General features: G+C 39.5%; 2 protein-coding genes across 2 annotated transcripts; one reads left to right on the top strand and one right to left on the bottom strand.

The window, feature by feature from the left end:
- Positions 1 to 343: 343 nt before the first annotated feature.
- On the bottom strand, positions 344 to 11,787 carry LOC125879346 (small ubiquitin-related modifier 2-like). The gene is made up of 4 exons (XM_049561179.1): positions 11,473 to 11,787; positions 9,611 to 9,742; positions 4,005 to 4,076; positions 344 to 1,505 (listed from the first exon to the last, which is right to left on the bottom strand). The coding sequence occupies exons 1-4, from the start codon at positions 11,491 to 11,493 to the stop codon at positions 1,443 to 1,445; spliced, it is 288 nt and encodes a 95-aa protein (XP_049417136.1). The 5' UTR covers positions 11,494 to 11,787; the 3' UTR covers positions 344 to 1,442.
- Positions 11,788 to 13,693: 1,906 nt separating this feature from the next.
- nup85 (nucleoporin 85) lies at positions 13,694 to 21,791 on the top strand. Its single transcript, XM_049560855.1, has 19 exons — positions 13,694 to 13,833; positions 16,134 to 16,224; positions 16,320 to 16,476; positions 16,570 to 16,640; positions 16,734 to 16,777; positions 16,922 to 16,991; positions 17,093 to 17,214; positions 17,331 to 17,465; positions 18,230 to 18,352; positions 18,434 to 18,565; positions 18,662 to 18,768; positions 18,896 to 18,979; positions 19,096 to 19,161; positions 19,343 to 19,494; positions 19,604 to 19,721; positions 19,848 to 19,948; positions 20,367 to 20,518; positions 20,645 to 20,740; positions 21,590 to 21,791. Exons 1-19 carry the CDS (start codon positions 13,801 to 13,803, stop codon positions 21,686 to 21,688), a joined length of 1,953 nt encoding a protein of 650 aa, XP_049416812.1. The 5' UTR covers positions 13,694 to 13,800; the 3' UTR covers positions 21,689 to 21,791.
- Positions 21,792 to 21,813: the final 22 nt, after the last annotated feature.

Here is a 21,813-nt window from a genome sequence, read left to right as displayed (position 1 = left end):
TCGCCTCTCTTGTTGGTGGCAGGTCTGGGCTTCATGTCAGTGAGCAGACGACAGTCCACATCCCTGAGGGCTTTATTCCTGCTGTCAAATCTATGAGCATTGATCATGACAGGGTTTTAAACTGCAGTGTAAGGGGTTAAGATAAACGAGGGTGAACTTTGACCTCCAGCTGGTGAAGATCTTGAGTCTAACCTTCCAATCTTAAAAATTAGGCCACAAAATTACTGTCACAATTCTGCAAATGCATTTTATATTGCTGCATTTCTGCCCAAAACAGGGTCAAACATTCTCACTGGAAAGCCACACAAAATAAGCAGAAGTCTGGAAAAAGACAACAGGCATCTTATAGATAATACAGATGTTTATTTAACTCAGACATCTCCTCAGGCTTCCCAAAATTAGAAGCCTGGCCAAGTCAAAGAAATAATCATGCATTTCTCACTACCATATAAAAATGCATAAAGACCATTTTCCCTGAAGATAACAGAAACCAAACAGAGCACCCCAAGAAAGAGTCCTAAAACCAAATTAGTTAAAATTAGCATTTTTCCACTCCCAGTTCCCTCGTCTTGGGTTTTCTTAATAAATTTTTGGCTAGATGCCCGAAGGTCTGTGGTTAACACAGTGGTGAAGGGACTACGACATAAAATACGTACCCCACTTGTAAATTTTGAAGCTTTTCTTGAAAACAACAGTTGACAGGTGTCTAAATGAGACCACGCCAAACACGGCCTTTCAGGTTGGCAACATTATGTCATGCAACCTTGGTGTCGTTCCTTCACAGCCTAATGTTAGCTTTTTCTGGGGATTGCATTTAGGCTTCAAGAAATATTTGATTATCTTGCTGAACAAAATGTGCAAGTATCATAAACATTTGCTTGCCACAGATTTTATTTTCTGCGATATCCAAAATCCAGTGGAAAAATCCCCAAGGCTTTTTGACAAAGGAACCAGGGCGACGCTAAGTTCCACATTGGCCTATAGAAAAACGTCATCCTTGGAATACTCTACACCCGACTCCCACACTGGGTACACTGCACCCTAAGTGACAGCCAGTCCCCAAAAAAAGTACACTTTAAGAACAGATTTTATGGACACCAACCAGCCAAGCATCATCTGATCAGTAAAGTTAGTTGTATAAATTCTCACTCCAACACCAGTCCTTTCTGTCTGCATCCTTGTAAGAAGAAGTTAACCTTAATCACGCCACAGCATGAACAAACACAGCCTAGGCGTGGTTTATTTACAAAAAGAGAAGTAACAAGGGCAGGAATGAAAATATGACACAGCAGCTGTGTGCAGCAGAGAAACTACAACTTCTTCTGCATGGAGTTCTGTAGAGACAACAGGACCAGTTGCACAGAGGCAGCCGCTGTAGGCCTATATCCCAGGCTGGGATAGTAAGTTGTGTTGAGGAGGGAAATGGTGAAGCATGTTGTTGATTAAACGAGGCCTCCCGTCTGTTGCTGAAACACGTCAATTGCATCATCATCCTCCATTTCCAACTGTTAAGAGAAAAAGAAGATAAATGAACATGAGTCGCATGACTTTGACAAGCCTATGCTACATGCTATACAAAGTTGGTCTGCTTGTTGTGGATTTATATTTTAAGATAATTTGGCTTTATTAGGCCAAAAGTGTAAAGTGGCAGGAGATATACTGTATACAGAGCAACAGGTGCACATGTTGTGTCAGACTGTTGGTGCTGTTGCATGCTATGAGAACCAAGGTGGAGAGTATGCCACTGTACAAACTCAAATTTGTTGTTTGCATAGGCAAAATGGCTCCATGGCAGCCAAAATAAAACACTGTATTTGACTTTGATCATCACAGTGTGCATATGATGCCATCACATGCAAGCTGTGTCTACTGCAGCCAAGTAAAATCAGCAATCGGCATCTTTTTAAAGGTCCAGTGTGTAGGTTTTAGGGGGATATATTGGCGGTGGTCTTGGTCCAGTTACAAACAAACTCTGGTGCGGTTCCTTTGTGGTGAGAACGTGTTCCGACCTGGATCTGAACCAACTGCAGTCACATGACCCATTGTTTGGGTTAAACATGAGCATGTTACAGTCCTGGAGGATTATTAATGTGCACCTCCTCCTGTACTGCCTTAATATGCACATTCAGCACATCCAATGCATCAAAACATTGTTTTCTAGTTGGAGCCGCGCCTTGTTTTCAAACTGTATGGTTTGACTAAAATGAACAATGACAGCAATATAGTCCACGATGAGCAGTGCTAAAATCAACCTGTGCAGTTGTCCCTCCATTGTGACATTAGAAAGTTATCTTTTCTCAATACGTTTTTCTCACATGGAAATTCTGACCAATCAAGAGCAGCTTTCTCACACAAGGCATTTTATCTGGTCCACTTGTAAATGCTGCCATGAGAACACGAACCAACTCTAGGCAATTATTCATTTGTAACAAAATTAGTCCCTGATTCGGACCAAAGCAAGACAACTCTAGGTCTGAAAGCACTCTTACACACTGCTCCTTTAAACTGTCATGATCGAGTTTGAGAACACGGCAAATAAAATGTAGTGTGGTGTGTTCTGACGGCCAGAGACATCAACATGCTCCCTATGTCAGCGTGTCCCCAACTGTGATAATGCAATACCTGGTATGTGTCTGGTTTCATTCCTACCACAGACTGCTCTCTTTCCTATAATTTTATCAAGACTTGGTCAGACACTGGACAGATTTTAAGTTGTGTGTGCACATTGCACTGTAATTACTTCATTTCCATCATGTATTTAAAGGGCAGCTCCATTTTTTCGAGGGTTTGAGGTTTTATATCCTTATGTATCCTAATCCAAAAATTCAAATTTCTGTCAAAGTATGTATTTTTTAGTGATACAATGCTTTTTTACCAAGCCCTTAAAACTTCCACACGTACCCTCACATAGATTTCTGCATATCATTGCTACATATAAACCCATGTACTGACAATGCACTATCATGTCACGTTAGTTCTGTTCTGAAAGTCACACAATAACAAAAATAAACTAACCGAAAAAGTCGGCAGCAGAGCAGTAACTCCCATGTGCAGTGAGGTAAAATTACTGTTTCTGTCAATGGAGTCTGGTGGCTTTGAAGAGGTTGATATAACGACTTCAGTTCCCCATCAGAAAGGGTTGTCTGATGGCAAGGTAGTGCAGTAAAATAATTTCAGTATTGCATACAATCAAACTGATGTTAATGTTTTTTAGGTGGTCCTTTATTTGGGGAGGCTACAATATGTTTAGCTGCTCCCCCCATCCACAGTACACAGACTCCCTTGACGAATACAGTAATTTTAGCTTGCAGAATACAAAGAGTTGCCTGTCTGCCTGTCTAGATCGGTAAGTTAGTTTGTGTTCTTGTGTTACTTTCAGAACTGAGCTAACGTGGCATGCAGTAGTAGGCTACATTGCTTAGCTTCTGTACCCCGGCACTCCTGTCTGCTTCTCTAAATTGGGAGCGTGCAGACTGCATCGACTGTTGGTAATACACTGACCAAATGCAGTATTATGTTGAATCTCACTGTGTCTTTATCTGGTTAAATAAAAGTTTAATACTAATAAAAGAGCACTATGTTCCACCTCCAAGCTCAGTTCTTCCAAGCTAACTCTTTCCTCACTCTCCATGCTTGCACTGTTATCGAGGGTGTGACCTGCATCACTGTTTTTTGCTAACGGCTGAATGGGTTTCTATTTGGAAAAACATGGAAAATACGCAGATGAACCCGCCCTTTAACACTGCGGAGGGAAACAGGGATACTAAAAATCAGGACCAGTAATGTGAGGACATATGAAAGAATGTCTAAAGTATGCACGCCTTACTTGACAATCATTGCACAAATGCATCAGCACAAGTGATGGCACGTGGAAGTGCATGAAGCATGCTCGAGCCTGCTAGAAACGCCAGGCAACAGGGTGCCCTGTGGATGTGTATCTTTTAAGCGCACTGCTCGGCCTGTTTTGGGTGGTTACACTCGCGGTCTCAAGGCTTCACACTCACCTGTGATGGCGTGTCTTTCTCATTTATTGGCTGTCCGTCAAACATGAACCTGATATGCCTCATTTCCAGTCCCTGGAGAGACACAAGCATAAAATATTATAAAACAAAGACTTGTTATTCTTTCCATAAATTGTAAAACAGACAGAGCTAATCAGTGATTTTCACCAGCTCTTTGAACATTCCACAGCCTGACAGAGGGAATTAAGGACAGTGAGAACTCATATGTTCAAGGCAGCAACTGTGTTTTGCTTTCAGCTTCAGCAAGGATTCTCATGTGGTTTAAGTGGTGGTGACAACATCTTTACAATGACTGTCATGAGCACTTTCTCAACGTTTTAATCTGTGAACCTGATGTAAAATTCCGCAGATGATGTGAGATTCATTAAACAAAAAGCACAGTTGAGGACCCTGCATGTTATCTTTCTAACACAAAAGACTACATGATAATTTCACTACCAACGCAGAGATTCCACTGTGAGGACATAAAAGCATCAAACCACCATTTTGTCCTTTGTTCTTACTATGGCTGAGTGGGTCTCAACAATCAAACCGTTAGTAAGCACTACTTTTCCGACTACTACTAACAGTATATAAAAACATTCAGAGGAGACTGAGGTTGGTTGGCTATAACGGTTGGTTGACACACAGCTATTTTCTGGTTCTTTGAAGGTCACAGAAACAAAAATGGGACATAAAAATGTTTGCTTTCTTGACATGCACTCATCTACTGTGTTAAAACATCTGAAAGTCACTAACTTCTCAAGTCAAGTCCATTAAAACTTTATGTGTCCCTGGAAAGGCAATTGGTTGTTCAGCAGTGACAACAATAAAAAAACCCACAGTCAAACAAGTACAAAATAAATTAGAAGCAATGTTTACCAAGCATGGCTGGTTGGTCAAATAAAATTACTGTTTTTTGTTGGAGTTCAGCAGTGAAATGGCGAGGTCAGGGTAACATTTCAGGGGTCAAACAAAAACACAAAGCAGACTAAATTGTTATTTGACCCTAAACAGAGAATAGAAATTGGCTGAGTGACCATGGGAGACAAAGAAAGATATGGCCGCCCAGAGAGGAGCGTCTTTGTAGTCACTGCTCGACAGGTGAGGTAGAAACAGAAATGTACTTCCTCCTCCACTTTAAAAAATTCTCCTCAGTCAGAGATTTCCATTTTGGAGAAATAACCAAAAATATTTCTAACTTCCTGACATTAACCCTGCAACAGAAACTGGCAGTTCTCCTGGGTGAAGGGGCAACAGCTCCTTTGGCAGCTAAATAAGTGTCTATCTTTCTATTATATTGTATAGTGATCAAAATGGACTGCAGTAGTGTAATACAGAACCTGAACGTGACACCTGTACATTAAATATGTATATACTGTATAATGTATGAATGTATGTAACATGTAAAATATGATTACTTTTTATTTTTACTTTTTAATTTATTTACTCATTCTTATTTTATTTAATTATTGTTTTTAATTTTTGTTTTTATTTCTGTTTATTTAAATATTTTATTAATGAATTACTTTGGCAATAACATATCTTTGTTCATGCCAATAAAGCTATTTGAATTAAATTAAATTAAATTAAATTATATTAAATTAAATTAAATTAAATTAAATTAAATCAGGGGGCATTGGTGGCTTAGTGGTAGAGCAGGCACTCCATGTTCAAGGCTGTTGCTGCGGCTGCTCGGGCTCGACTCCAGCCTGTGGCCCTTTGCTGCATGTCACACCCCCCCCCCTCACAATATTGTTTTAGGCGCTATGCCTCTTGGATGCCTGCTGCTTACAGTCTGGAACCTTAACGTAAACATAAACGTCCCAAACACAGAAAATGAGAATAAGAAAAAACAGGAAGAGGGTAGAGGTGGAGAAAAAGCGTCACCACACACTGCTAGTGGGGCATAAATGATGATTGAGAGAGATTACTGTATGACTACATTGTTTTTTAAAAAATTATCCTGCATAGTATATCTGCTGAAGTTTGAATGTCATTGAAAATACTGAGCTATACCATCTCATGCAGTGAAACACAAACAAAGGAATAATAATAAAAAAAAACCATCTGGTTCTCAAAGATGAGCTGCGTGACAAACATGCGTCTTTTGCCCTGCTGGCAGTCAACTAACAGACAACACTGAGTTTCATTCTTCCAGAGAGCTGAACCCTCATTTGACTTTCAGATAAAGACGAATGTCAGAGGTTGTGTTTTATTAGATGTTCTCCTAACTTTTCAGTATAGATATGTAAGAATGTAAAAGTTATCAAACATCAGGATTGTTTTTGTAGCCATGCAATCACAGTTGCAATCAAGAAGATTACAATTTAAAGAACTGAACTGGCGCTCATCCCAGTGTTAACTGATAATTAGAATAAGTCAGCATTCCTGCATCCCATTATGGCGAGCAGCACAGCGAAGGACACCTTCAGAAGTGATTCACTGCTGATGGAGAAGATCAGACATCTTTAGTGATTAACATCTGGAGTCACAGACGGACAAGCAGATAAGGAGGTTTGGTTTGGGGGAAGATGAGAGAAAGGTAAAGCTTAGAGCTGCGTGCAGCTATTCAGGGAAGATTTGCATTGGCTCTGTCGCCCTGACCGCATTCGAGCAGGAAGAGAAAGAGCTGCAGAGCGGAGTTGGAGCACGGCCAATAACCTATGAACAATAACTCTTTCAGGAAAAAATGGCTGAAAACACAACCATGATGAATAAGTTTTTAATAAGGATCATCTGGCTTTTATTTTAGGTTTGACCTTTCAGCGTACTGCAGTGTCTTTAGATGGCTTGTATATGATTGTATGTGTGGTGTATGATTCCCCCAACATACTGAACTGTGACTTCACTGTCAAATGAATATTTGCAGTCAACTTAATTCTTCTCCTTATTTAAAAACCACAGTTAAAACATCTTGACCACACAATTCACATAAGTGAGACTTGTAAATTGCCCTCTTGTTTGCTTGAGGTTTACGCTGCATTATTCACATGGCTGTAACACAAAGGCTCAAATCACCAGTCACTACGTGCATGAGTGATAAGCATGAAAAGGCTCTTATCATAGCTTTTTTGTCTTCAAACAAGAGTAAACATGCTTACTTCAATGATGTTGCTTTAAACCATTATGTAATTCCAATAATTATTTCCATATGCAGCTTCACCTCTTCTTCTAAAAGAGACTACTACAGGCAGGGCTTGACGCTAACTTTTTTCCCAAGGAGCACATGTGCTCATAAATTGAAAAAGTAAGGAGCACACAAAGAACTTTAGGGGCACAATGTAAATTGATCAAATAATATGTTTTCCGTAATAAACGTGATGCAAATAGACATTTACAAGCAAAATTATTTAATGAATTTGTATACAAAATGTACAGAAAGGTAAAATCATCAAGTTTTGAAAAAGTATTGCAATTCAATTTTGTCTTTGATGTTATTATCTTATATATATTATCTTTGCAATATGATTATCTTATATAATGTTATTACTATCCTAAAACATTCTCCAGGTCCTCTGAAACTCTGCAGGACTTATTTCCACCCTGACCCGCAGTTAGGTACCGTGGTGAACGGTCCCTAACTGCGGGGAGAACGAAGCAGGCTTCCCTGTAGGTCCGCTGCTTAACCCAGTCCGTCTCCTCCACACTTTGACTTATTTCCACGCTGCCGACAGTGGGACTTATATTCACTGTGCCGACAGTGGCTTGGAAAACCGCCCATAAACGTGTCACACAGGGAAGAGGGAAGGTGGCTGGAGTTCCTCCAACATTTGTGATTAGATTATCATATTTTTTTTTTGACAAAAATATAGGCTGCTTCGGCTGATTTTTTTATGTGCACATGTGCCCCTAAATATTTTGTACAGTTCGCACACACCTATTTTTAGTCGCAAATGAGTGAAACGCGCGCACTGTTGAGCGCTGACAGGTCTCTGCTACAGTATGCCAAAAATATTCCACTCTGATAAACTTTTTTAAGGGGAGACTCTAGAGGTAAAAACATTCATAAAACATTCACGCGCTGGTCAGTTTTGAGATTTTGTGGCTATTTTGCTTCAATAACATGTCTTCATTCAGACTAGTGGAAAGAAAACATCCAAAATACACATTCAGGTGTTTATTTTAGTTCAGATTTCTGTTCTATAAATGTATGCATATAACACATGTTTAATTAGATGATGTCTAATATACATATTTAAACAGAATATATGTCTTAATATAAGTAATCAACTGGGGAAGTTTCACGGGGTTATCTTTTATACCCTTTTCCCACCGAAATTAGCAGAAAACCACTAACTGGAAAACAGGTTAGGTAACAGTAGAAAGCAGCATGAAGGCCAATTAAATGTTACAGTGGTTACTTCTTTTTTTTAATATATATACATATATATATGTGTGTGTAACTTATTCAGACTCTCTCTCAAACTCCATGCTGACTAAATTTTGAATTCGAGTGCTGCTTGGACAGAGGTGCACAGTATTTTGCGGTGGCCTGTTAGTGCATTGTATCATTTAAGTGGCTAAAATTATGATGCCTTCAGGGCACCTGGTGGCTTTGTGGGTAGAGCAGGCATCCCAAATACAAAGGCTATGTTCTTGCCACAGCAGCTGTGGGTTCAATCCCAGCCTGCGGAATCCTGCTGCATGTCATCCCCTCTGTCTCTTCCCCTTTCATGTTTCAATTGTCCTATCCAATAAAAGCCAAAAAATAATCTTTAAAATTGTGATGCCTTCCATTTGCACTAAGAAGTTGGAATTTCAGAGTTCCAAGTTGGAAAATTTCAGCTGGAATGCCCCCTGAAATCAGATTTCCAACTTGGAAAGTCAAGGAAACCTCACCAACCCCATCCTCAAAATGCACCCATGCATAAACAGTAGTGAAAGCTGTAGTAAAATACAGTCTATTACCACATCTGTCTTGTTTGTGTCTCACTAAATCACCTTCTATCTGTGGACATGTTGCTCCAGTTTTTGAATGCACAAACTACCGCAAAATGCACCATTATCGACTGGTATTACTAACAACGGCTAACCTGGCGGGTCCATGTCACTGGTCCGACAGCCCATTGGTCCGACATTCCAGTAGTCCGACGGTCTGCGGTGCTGAATGGCTCCCGGCGGGCGTATTTCTACCTTGATAGTGCACCGCGGCCGGCGCTGGGTCAGCTGGGAAAGGCTTGAGGCGGAGCAGGCTCACGGCTTATGTGTTTGTCACTTTCTTTTTCATTTTAACCCACACCATGATCTTTTCCTAACCCTAACCAAGTGGTTTTTGTGCCTAAACCTAACTTAACCACAGGGCATCATGATGATTTCGGAACGGACTTCGGAACAATGGGTTTAATATGGTCGGAACAATGGGCTGTCGGACCAATGGGCAGTTCCCAACCTGGCTAGGACTGGTATTGCTAACTAACAATGGCTAACCTGGCTAGAACTGGTATTGCTGACTAACAATGGCTAACCTGGCAAGAACTGGTATTGCTGACTAACAATGGCTAACCTGGCAAGAACTGGTATTGCTAACAATGGCTAACCTGGCTAGAACTGGTATTGGTATGCAGTAACTGTACATTTGTTACCACTGGGGTGATGTGTGCTGATACCTGTCTCTCGCAGTAGGCCTTCATGAGTTTGCTGAGCTGCGTGTGTCTCTTGATCTTGAACTGTATGACAGACCGATCCTGACCGACTACCTTCAGGTTTATGTGTTCGTTGCTTTCTGTCTTGACTGTTTCCTGAAGGATGACAGAGAGAACAAACAGTTAGCACAGCCATGCAGGGAACCAGAGCTGATTAATCAGATTTTATTAATGACAACATTACCTGGTTACAGCTTCACAGATGGAAACAACTGTATGCTTATCAGTTTTAGACCATTAGTGCGGACTTGTAACTCATGACGGGCAACTGCCATTATTTCTGACATTTCAAATAAGTTAACTGGTTAAAGTGGAGTGCTAAAGGTTACTCCACCTCTAATGTGTCATTAAGGTAAGTAGGGCAATGTGATAATAAATACTGGGAGACAGAGATTTAAGATCCATTTTGCTATAGACTTTCCACCCTGGCAGATATCCATCCCTTTATTACCTCTGGTTGGCACATGGCTAAGAAGGAAGACAATATTACTGAATATCAGAGCTGCATTGATTAGTCAATTAATTGCTTAGTCGATCAACAGAAAATTAATCAGCAATTTTTTTGATAATTTAATAATTATTATAGTATTTTTTTAAGCAAAAAAGTCAAACATTTGCTTATTTCATGCTAGTTAAATGTGGGAATCTGATGTTTTTCTTTGTCATACTTGACAATAAACTGAATGGCTTTGTATATTTGGACTGTTGATCGGATTAAACATACAATTTAAGATGACACTTTGAGCACGTTTGACTATTTTCTGATAAAACAAACAATGGGCAGATTAATCAAGGATGAAAATAATAATTAGTTGCAGCCCTGTTGAATATACAAGATTTTTTGCATCTGTTTGATGAAGTAATTTATTAGGCAGGCAAAATCAGACATTACCATATGGCATGGGTAGCTATATATAGGGCTCCTAAAATTAATTTCCAGGAAGTGTATTTTAGTTAACTTTAAAGTCTTTTCTGGGGCATATTTTCCCTTTCTTTATATTCTGATTCAGTGTCTTCAAATTCAAATCAGTGCAAGTTGGCCAAAGCCCTTATAAAAGTAGAGATACAGATATATATATATATATATATATATATATATATATATAAAGTACTATAGTTTTCGTGGTAAATAGGCTGTGTACAAACTTTCTTCTGTCGCAGAAACAGGTTACTTAATTGTTTTTATGTGACATCTATCTTAGGTCATATACAATAATGTCTCCATATACTTTAAGCCCTGGCCCTCCTGAATTATTTCTAGTGTTTTTGCATGTTCTTATTCTGATGTAAGGTCACAGGCTATTGTTTAAATTTCACTATGATAAACAGGACTTTTTACTGTCCCATAAACAGAACTTTTCTGCAGATAATTAGTATCACCGTTTCATCTTATAAGTTCATTCATAGTTCAAATGACATTACCAGCCCCGCCTCTTTCACGCGAACGCGCTCGTGGCTGCATTGTAAAACCCAGAGCTGACTGAATTACTCGATAACCAGCTTCATGATACTGGTTAACCAGACAGTCATTGTTAGAGTGATTGAAGATAACCAAAGAAGTCCTGGATATGTTGAACTGACTTCAAAACACAGGCCTCAGCTGGTTGTTGTGTGTGATCAAGCAGAAGGCAATTTGCGCGCCTGTGGATGCGCGTTCACTTCACAAACCTTCAGGCGTGTCAAACCAGGTGTGTGTAAAAGTTGAATTTTAGATCTCAACTTTATCAAGTTAAAAAACAAACGTGTAAATTTAAGTTTTTCTCCCATGAGCCCCTGCGCCACAGAGCCAGTGACATAAACTGCCATTTAAATGTGGAGACACTCACCTTTGGTTTCTCATCAGCCATCCTCACTCTTCAGACGCTTCTTTACCCAGCCACACTAAAGATACGGGTGCGTGCACGTGCTCGTCCCCGATTAAAATACTCGAAAAACGTGCGCGTTCATGCGACTGTGCGCGTCCACATCGCCAGGCTCTGAATGGCTACAGGTAACCACGAGAGTAAAAGCGCAGTCTGGGCATGGGCGGGAGAGTCCTGATGCGCGTTACAGGGACACCAGACACCACGTGCACGCGCACAGCATGTTTACCCTCTTGTTGTGAAATTTGTTGAGGTTCAGAAATCCCACAACATGCAGCTTTTCTTACTGCTGACCTCTCATCAGTGTTGTTTGGTTCAGTCATCATCACCAAACAGTGAATTACACATCCTGGGAGTGTTGTGTTTGCACTTTTTCTTTCCCCTTTTTTAACCCTATAAATGCCAGCGGCCATCTTGTTTTCCTGTCTGTTGACAAAGGTGCACTAAAACTGAACTAAAGGAATATTTTTACATAAAAGTATGTAAAGTTTCATCAGAATCTAATAAAAATGTTTGTATGTTTGCATTTGGATACCAGAAGGAACATATTTTGATAATGCATTGCTTCCCTCCCCTATATGAGTCCAGTTGCCTGGAACATAAGAGGTCTTGATTACAGGTGTTAATGCATTTATTAACAGTTCAATTTTTAGTTATCAATCTGTGTGTTGGGAAAAACAAACAAAAACTTACATCAACATCAAGTTGATGTAAGTTTTACTACGTACAAACAGTTCAAATTAGAGACTGAGCATAGAACTCAGATGGGAAATAAACAAAAAATAAAAAACAAATAAAAAGGGTCAGAGATCTAATCAGAAAATATATAAAAGTTTTTGTAAATATGCAAAGCTTGTTTGGTTTTTATGCATTTCAGTGCTTTCTTAAAAATTATCAACTTAATCACGATGAAGGAAAAGTGGTCTGGCATTAATATGGATACACTGTTTAGCCATAATAATCAAGCTGTTGTAAATCACTTCCCTTTTTTATCCTCCATTAGCACTACAAATTAGGCACTTAAGAGTCCTTTTCTGATATTCTCTTTTTTAAACAATGCCAAAAAGCATTATATAATAACATGCAAAAAATGTTCTAAAGTTTCAATCTCAGTACCACAGTTGTTTTCATCAGTGTTAAATCTTTGTCTTAGAAACTTATGGTAAGGTTAAATATCATTTATCATTTTCAAAAGAGTTTCTTTAGCTAACTGTCCAGGGTGTACCCTGTCTCTCGCCCGATGTCAGCTGGGATAGGCTCCAGCCCCCCCGCGACCCTCAAGAGGATGAAGCGGTTTCTTTAGCTTTCAGTGAAAGAGAGATAGTGTAGTATCTGGTCCTTATTATAATTATAATGATCTTTTAATAGATTTTTTTCCCTTTTAATGGTAAAGGGAGGAGTATTGAGGTGAGGGTGCCCTATTTTAATTTTGTTTGTGCATTTTTTACTCCTTAAAGTCAAGTTTGTCTATGTAAAGTTTGTCTATGTAGTACTAACACCTGATAAGGTAGTATACCTTTCACCATTTTAATCATGAGTTGTGGGATTGCCTGGATAAGGGACTGTACATTATTTATGAGGTGAGTAAGGGGTGGTGCAAAAAGGGGGATGCATGTAAGATAATTTTTAAGCACCGAGGAGGGACTTCTATTTTTTATTTTAGCTTAGTGGAGGGGCATACAAATTTAAATGGCTGTATTTTGTATTTATTTTACCACATATTTTTAAAGAAAACATATTTGGAGGGCATGCTATCTTCTTTTTTTCAACTCTAAATTTTGGTCTTTTGTCTGTAACTTTTAACTTTCAAACATTAAACATAAGTTTTAAAAATTAAATTATAAATAATATTTATGGTGGAGGGAGGGTCGTGCATTGTTCGCCATTCACTCAGGGAGGCTCAAGGAAAAAATATAATCTTTGTAACTTTGGGGAGGGTCTTGATAAAAAATAAATAAATAAAAAAGTCACACCACAGCCACCCACCTACTCTTATAAATGTGAGACAGACCACATACCTCTCTCCACAGTAACATAGCGGTTTTAAAAAATAAGATATATCTGATATTACAGCGGACAAAACCACATCAGGAGTCAAACACTGCAGATAATAAAACAGGCAGGAGGAAGGGCAGCTTTCTCCGTGACGTCACACCTGCGCCGCAAGGGTCCTTTGAATGAATAACCGAGGCGCGTAAGCAGCTGCTCTGCACCGGTAGTTCATGGCGTGGAGCGTTTACAGCTGAATAGTTAGTAATTAATAATATATTGTATTGATATTATTGTTCCGTGATGGAGGAGTTAGATGTTGAGCCGGCAGTCACAGTAAGTCACCGCTGTAGTTTAGTTTTCTCTCTTAATTTCTCCCTCTGAGCAGCGTTGCTAACAAGCTAACTGTAGCGCAACATCACTAAAAGTCTAATATAGCGGAATATTATTATGATATAACACGGAAAGTTTTAATAACGTGGGTCAGAAACATTAGATGTTATAAATATAAATACACAGGTCTTCAAACATGTGAAAAGTGCCAGTGTTTTTATTTTTTCTCTATCATTATTTTACTTTGAATGTATTGGTTGTTTATATCTGTCATACTTTTCTTTATTTATTTTCCCTTTAGCTCTCACTGAAATTTTAATTGTAATGAATTGTAAATTAAAAAATAAAAAAGCTTTATATATGAAAATGGGCTTTAAAAAAGATTAAGTATTAAAAAAAGAAAGTGTCAAAGTAGAGATTTTTTGTATGTAAATTTATATATATATATATATATATATAAAAATAAAATTATATGTTAATCTTGTTAAGTATATATACTTAATAATATATATACTTTAGATTTATATACATTTATAAAACATATTTTAAATTAAAACAAATTTTAAATTTAAAAAATAAATCCCACCTCCTAAACATTGAATGCTACCATATTAAGCCATGGAGAATAATTCTGTTGTCGTTACTTAACTTAACTAAGGGAAATAAGAGACAAAAAAGACAATAACAATAAACATAAATAAATCACACAAATAGAAAACAGTCACGACGGTAGAGCAGGGTATGAAATTAACAAAATATTTTGGGGGCAATTTTGGCCCCCAAGATCTAAAAAAATGGGGGCATTTTCAAAATGTTTGGGGGCCATCAAAAAATTGTAATTATGTTCTAACAATAAGCACATGAAAAGCAAAACAAACTAAGATAGTCTCTTCACTCTTCAGTAGAAACCACTATAAATGAAATAAATAATCATTTACATAAAGTTATGGTTGCAAAATATCACTCAGATTTCCTATAATTCAACCAGTTTAAATGTGATGATTTAACCATTAATCTACTGATAGCAGTACTACTGTTTCACCACATTACAGTTACTTTTACTGTTAAAAAGACCAAATTACTATAAATTCCTTAGATGCAATCCTGGAAGTAAGTTAATTTAAAATTTAACATTCATTCTACCTTAATTTTTCATTAATTTGTCATTGTGTAGACACAGATTACCCAAGAAATGGTTAATTTATACTTATGGTACAGCAAAGCCCCCTCCCCTTCTCTGTCAGATTACTCTCACGTAATCAGTGCAATCTTGTTGATTATGTCTGGAAAATGAGTTGTAGACGTGACGGTAAATTAATTTAATGAAAATAAAATTATACTTTAATGTCAGATTGTAATACTGTTAAAAATATAAATACATATAGTTGTTTCGAAAACCTGGGGGCAATTTTGGCCCCCGGAACATGGCTTTTGGGGGCATTCTTGGATAAATTGTGGGCCAAATTGCCCGTGGCCCTTGCTAATTTCTGACACTGGGGTAGAGTTAATCATAATTTGACATATGTTTCCTGGCAGAAGTATTTTTGATGTTACTTTAATGCATTTATTCGGTAAAGAGGAATCAAGTTTGTGGGGGATTTTGCATAATGATACTTCTGTCGTTTCTACATCCGTACTGCATATGTGACAGTTATCCACCTCTAATTTAAATCTCGTTCTGATGAATTCATTCGATGGATAAATGTCATCTACAGTTTTCAGTGTATTTTTTTATGTTAGGAGAGATTGTAAATTTTAAAAAATGTGTCCCAACATCACTTATTTCGCTTTTGTCATAATTTTGTAGATCGACAGTCTTCCTCCTTAAGCCAGGGCACATAGTATTTACCAGATATTGTCTTAAGTACTTGCTATTGCAGCTTTTGTGTAAAAAATCCATGTAGTCTATTTTTTTAGTTGTGTAATTTAAATATTGTTATGTTATCCATGTTACTTTGATAAGCTGAATGTGTACCACTGGAAGAAAATTAAACAGATACAATGATGGAAGACTCGTTATTTAGGAAGTATTCTAACTTAATTTATTGATGGCTAATTAGTTCATTTGAATTATGGACAGAGAATAAGTACAATTTAAGTTAAATTGGAAAATTGGCTTGCCTACAAAATTCTTGAATGTGAAAAATACTGCCCACCTATCCATTTTATGAAATTAAATGTCCAACAAGACTTTCTATAATTCTCAAATTGCAGTAATGCATTGAAAAAAGAGGAAATTCATGTTCAAAAAACTCAGTTCGAGTGTTTCACTGGATAATTTCACTTTTCTTCTTCAAATGCAGAATATTCCTGCAGCTAGTGATGGGAAGCATTTGGGATTTGCGTGGGGTCCAGGTGATATCCTTGTGTATGAGACTCTTTACAAAGCATCAGGTATGTTAAGATGTGGATACAAGTCCATCTCTAGGTTTTCAGTCTCTCTTTTACCTTTTGTATCTTAGTCATCACCTTCTGTCCTGTATTTTCAGGTGGGAAAGGATCCGGCAGCTCATCTATACATGAGGTCAGGAAAGATGAGGACATATATTCCCCCATTTTACGCAAACTTTTCAATGAGTCACATCACATCTTCGTCGGCCTGCAGACGATTAGAGAGGACCTCCCCAGCAAGAACAAAAAACCCCAGTAAGGCCACCTGATGCGCATCTCACTGTGTTGCTTTTCAGAGACACAAGCCAAACATTACATCTCATGATTTGTCGCTGTCTTGATCTTTAGATTCGTCAGCATCAGTAAAAACTACAGATCTGTGATACGAGCCTGTATGGAGGAGCTTCAGCAAGTTGCAGGTCAGGATTTTGAAATATTATTTGGATGTTTTAGCCTTCGACATGATTACTCACACAGGAATAATCAAACTCTCCTTTCTCTCCTTTCTGCAGTTTCTACAAAAGATGGCGAATTGGCCAATCAATATGGAAATCAGGTATATATTACTTACTACGACTTTATGTGCATCTGTGCTACAACATTATATACACTATTATGTTGTATAATTTATGCTAACAAGGATATTTTATTTGAAAACTGAAACACAGTCCTAACTGCAGCCTCTGTTGTGGTGTTACAGGTGTCCATTTTGTTGGCCATCGAACTGATCTGGAATCTGTGTGAGGTGCTGTTTATTGATGCTGCTCCAGGTTAGAGTTTGATTTTGTGCTCGTGGTTCATCTGTATCTTTGGAACACATTTTATAACTGTCTTTGAGACTCCAAGCAAACAAGTGTTTCTGCGTCCTCAGCGGGGTCCCTGTTGCTCCACCTCTTAGACTGGGTACGGTTACACAAGGCTGATGTGGATGAGAAGGCCCGAGAAGTGCTGCAGAGTGAGAGCCCTGCTGAGCACCACGACTACTGGGATGTGGTAGGTGCAGCACACACCCACACACTTTTGTCTTTGAAACGATACAAGCTATATTCACGCCCATCCCTGATTCTGTGCGTGGAATCTCAGTGATGATCTGTTTTGTGTCTGCACAGGTGGTGAGTTATGTGCTGCAGGGCAGGTTGGAAGAAGCCAGACAGATGTTGGTGAAGCAGGCCACCCTGCAGCCTGCTGCCAGGAACATGTACAAGCTGATGGACACTCTGCTCAGCAAGATGCCCTTCTACAACGTAAGATCATCTTTCAGTGAATTATCTCATTGTGTAGCTTTTTATTTGCCTTGGCAAGATGATATTTGCATGCTATTTTGTATTCATGTTTGCCAGAATTAGTTCACACATGGTTTGATGTCAGCTGTAAATGGAATAGTTCTGGCCTGTTTCGAAAACACACGAGGTAGAGGACAGTTTGTGCATGATGTCTCATTAATATGCACAAGTAACACCTTTAATGTGTGATGCAGATCAGCAGAATCACACCTCGATTTACATTATCACATGGTTTATTTGATGCATTCTGTTGGCGTAATAATGTTATTTAAATTAAGATAATACCAAAATGATCTGTGATACTGGTTCAGTGGCTTAGAAAGGCACATTGTACATCTGTATTGGCTGTAGTTACCTTTGAGTTGACCTGCTGTGCTATGAGTAAGCATGCAGCTGTTAACCTGTTTTTAATTTCCTTATTCCTTGAATTCATTTTAAATATTTAGTTAGTATAATGTGAAGTAATATGAGTTAGCTAGCAGTTTATTTTTCTTTTTAATCGATATTTTAATCCATTTTTGCTCATGCTGTAGATGAAAAGAGACTTTTCCAACCTTCCTGACACAGGACAGGCACTCCTCCCTCACATTACAGATATCATACGAACATATTATGTATGTTCACACAACACAGGGGCAGCGTTCGTGTAATTCAAACTCAATAACAGTTCATAAACCAACCAATAGAGGCGTTCACCTTTTTAACTGTCTATGATAATCCTTCAGCCCAGTGGCACCCAGACGCTGACAGAGTTTGACGTGAAGTGGAGACACTGGCACGAGGAGGTGGACCGCTGCCTGCAGGACAACTCGTTTGCCAGCAACCAACACCTAGAGGTCATCTGCAAGGTCAGTTCCCTATGTAAAATGATGTTTGTACTGTATATGCAATAAGAAGTCCTGTTTAAGACATTTTGTGATGTAATTTAGATCCTGCTGGGGGATGAAGACACTTTGCTGGAGCACAAGGAGCTACTGAGCACCTGGTACCACTTCCTGGTCACTAGACTGCTCTTCTGCCACCCCACAGTCAAACCCACTGAGTTACACTACTATGCACAGGTACGCTACAAAAACTGCTGCGGCACCATTCAGCATTCGCATTCACTGCTACAACATTCCTGTGATTTACTGTGTGTGCGTGTGTGTGTGCTGCAGTCATGCATGACGATGTTTCTGGACTCGAGGAGCGTCCCAGAGCCGCTGGACAGCATCCTACTGGCTGCCTTTGAGTTTGACATCCATCAGGTCATCAAAGACTGCAGGTAACACGCAGGATCACATCCATCTATACATACAAACAGCGCATACAGCAAGCCACATACATGCTTACATCTTCAGGCTATAAACTCTTTCCTGATTCCCTGTTTCCTCCACTGTGTGTCTCTTCAGCATCGCGCTCAACAACTGGTGGTTTGTGGCCCATTTGACAGATCTGCTGGATCACTGCAAACTCCTCCAGTCTCACAATCTACAGTAGGGACTCTGTTTGGTTGCGTGTGTACTTTGCACACACTTTTAATCTGGACATAACAAGATTGCACACTGTGTTCATAGAAAATTGAACGTGTCATTCTGGTGTGTTTGTTCAGCTTTGGCTCCAACTTGAGAGAGTTCCTCCTGTTAGAATACGCCTCTGGGCTCTTCACTCATCACAGGTATGCTGATTTATGTGTGCTAATTGTCTTCATGGTAGGAAAATCCTGCTGATAGTGTATTTAATAAAATAATAAGGTGTCAGCAGAGTTCAACAACGAGACAGCAGCGTCATGATATTTTAATTTGCCTCTACAAATGCCTCACGTTATAGGATGTTTTCGTGTCTGTGTTTGTGTGAAGTCTGTGGCAGCTGGCGGTGGATTACTTTGACAACTGCCCAGAGTTTGGCCGTGTCTACCTGGAGCTGCAGATTGAGCGCGTTCCTTTAGACACAGAGCGCAAAGCCCTCAAGGTGCTCCGGATCTGTGAGCAGAGGCAAATGTCAGAGCAAGGTAGCGCTTTCTTTCTCTAGTATCCACCTGTCTTACACAAACATTGATATAATTGTGTGTTTCCCAGTGCAGTAGGGACTTAAACCTTTACTTTCTCACCCTCATTTAGTGCGGAGTATCTGTAAGATCATGGCTATGCGGGCCCTGAGGAACAACAGACTGGGCTCTGCTCTCTCCTGGAGCATCAGGGCTAAAGACGCTGCCTTTGCTACTCTCATCTCAGAGAGGTTAGTTCTGGAGCTGATTACACCTAAAGACATAAAAAAAGTCCTTGTTTCTGTTGCTTTATGTTTGTTAGATCTGTCCATTATTACATGCATGTGTGTGTGTGTGTGTGTGTGTGTGTGTGTCAGGTTCTTGCAGGATTACTGCGCCAGAGGGACCTTCTCTGATTTGGACCTGATAGACAACTTGGGTCCAGCAATGCTGCTCAGCGACAGGCTCACTTTCCTTGGTATGAACAAGAGACATGCACACACACACTGTAGCAGTTGTAACCCTGCTGAACTTGTGACTCACAAGTTAAACTCACACACCAAGCGAGGGGACATTCAGTGAGGGCAGATCGTCTCCTGGACAGCTTCCCTTCTTGTCTCTTTTAGGCAGTCACATGAGACTCAGACACAGAGACGTGTACACACACACAGAGGTCTAAATAAAGCCATGTACGGCTTAATGCAGCAGCATGTGACAGTGTGATTTACTGCAGGAAAATAGATGAACTATTCATAAAAAACCCAGTACGTTTGAAGAAATGGCTTTTATGACCTATTGTAAACTCTGTTCATTTATAAATAGACCTGTATATTTATTGAGAAGGGATGCAGACGTTCTGAAATCTGAAAACGTTCCTGCTCTCTTGGCATTCCTAGGGAAGTACCGTGAGTTCCACAAGCTGTACGAAGAGAAGCGCTTCGGTGAGGCGGCCAAGCTGCTCCTCTCCCTCATGACGGCAAAGATCGCCCCCCGAAGCTTCTGGATGACTCTGCTGACCGACGCGCTGCCGCTGCTGGAGCAGAAAGAGGTCAGTCGCCCTGTACAGTGTGTGAATGCAAAGGAGCACCAAAAACACATCAGCAATGACACATGACATAAAAACAAGCATCATCACTTTTCAACTAAAAGCTGCCTTTGTTTGTCGAATTTTTAGGTGATCTTCTCAGCAGACCAAACCCACGAGCTGATGTTCTGCTTAGAGGAGCTCACCTCGTCACTGAACACCACAGCTCCCGGCACAGACATGCAGGTACGCGTCATCTCCTCACACAGCCTTAATCCTGCTCAGGTGGTGATGACGTCACTCTGATGCTGATCGTTGTTTACATAAGAAACTGGCTTTTAATTACTAGTTTTAATTATTTTTTTTCCCCAGTTGAAGTGATGACGCAAGTCAGGGTTCAAGTTAATCTACTTGCCCAAAGTCAATTTTTACTCACCTTTCTACAGCTTGTTTTATTTAATAGCAGCTATCAAATAACAACAAAGGGTCAAGGAAAATATGATGTGTTTAAAGACACACGACCTCTGCCTGTATTTTCTTATCTTGCTGTGTACCGGACATTCCTTGGCACAGCGCTCAGGTGAGGGCGGGGCCTTTTAAACAGGTAGCAACCAGGTGCCAGACCATAAGCAGCACACATCCAAGAGGAGGCCACAAAAATCACAGGCACAGCGCAGAAAAACGCAAATCTAGCGAGGCAAAACAGCAGACGAGAGTGAATCTGGGGTCGGCTTTTACTTTCACTTTCACAGGCGAGCTTGTTTACAACTGCAAAGCCTTAAGGCTTTGCAGCTTTACAACTGCAAAGCCTTAATTATTTTTTTTCCACTTGCCCAATCAGGAAAGTGAGTTGCAAGATTTACGAGCTTGACGTGGCATTTTACTTGCCCTGGGCAACTGGGCAATCCTTGTGGTTGAGCCCTGCAGAAGTACTTATCATTTGGTTGGTGTTGATGTAAATTTGGTGCTATAGTCTGAAGGAAGGTTTGTGAAACCCTGTTTATCTTTACCACTACAAGTTAAACTCCTTGAGAACAGTTTATCCCTAATGCATTCATCCATGCACTTCTCATGTGAGTGTATTTGTAATTCCAGGATGAAGAAATAGAGCTGACCAAAGTGGAGCTGCTGAGACTCGCTCTGGCCAGGAATCTGGCGATGGCCATCGTCAAAGAGGGAACTGTAGAAGCATAAACGGTGTCATTAAAACAAAGCTCTTCTTTTGCATTTTTGTATTGTATATAAATTCAAGTAATCAAAATGTGCTCTTTGATAATAAAACACTTTTCATGATGTACTCTGTTGTAAAAATCGTTGAA

The sequence above is a fragment of the Epinephelus fuscoguttatus genome, linkage group LG19 (genome assembly GCF_011397635.1).
Source record: "Epinephelus fuscoguttatus linkage group LG19, E.fuscoguttatus.final_Chr_v1".
Lineage (NCBI taxonomy): Eukaryota > Metazoa > Chordata > Actinopteri > Perciformes > Serranidae > Epinephelus > Epinephelus fuscoguttatus.
Note: the sequence above shows the minus strand (reverse complement) of the source record. Positions and strands in the feature narration are given on the sequence as shown.

Bases quoted from the DNA above. Each gene is read 5' to 3' on its own strand.
- LOC125879346 (XM_049561179.1), bottom strand. From the start codon at position 11,493: ATGGCTGATGAGAAACCAAAG. The intron at 9,743-11,472 runs GTGAGTGTCTCC...GTCATCCTTCAG, and splicing joins TGGCTGATGAGAAACCAAAG to GAAACAGTCAAGACAGAAAG. The intron at 4,077-9,610 runs GTATCAGCACAC...GTGTCTCTCCAG, and splicing joins AGGCCTACTGCGAGAGACAG to GGACTGGAAATGAGGCATAT.
- nup85 (XM_049560855.1), top strand. From the start codon at position 13,801: ATGGAGGAGTTAGATGTTGAGCCGGCAGTCACA. The intron at 18,353-18,433 runs GTCAGTTCCCTA...GATGTAATTTAG, and splicing joins ACCTAGAGGTCATCTGCAAG to ATCCTGCTGGGGGATGAAGA. The intron at 18,566-18,661 runs GTACGCTACAAA...TGTGTGCTGCAG, and splicing joins AGTTACACTACTATGCACAG to TCATGCATGACGATGTTTCT.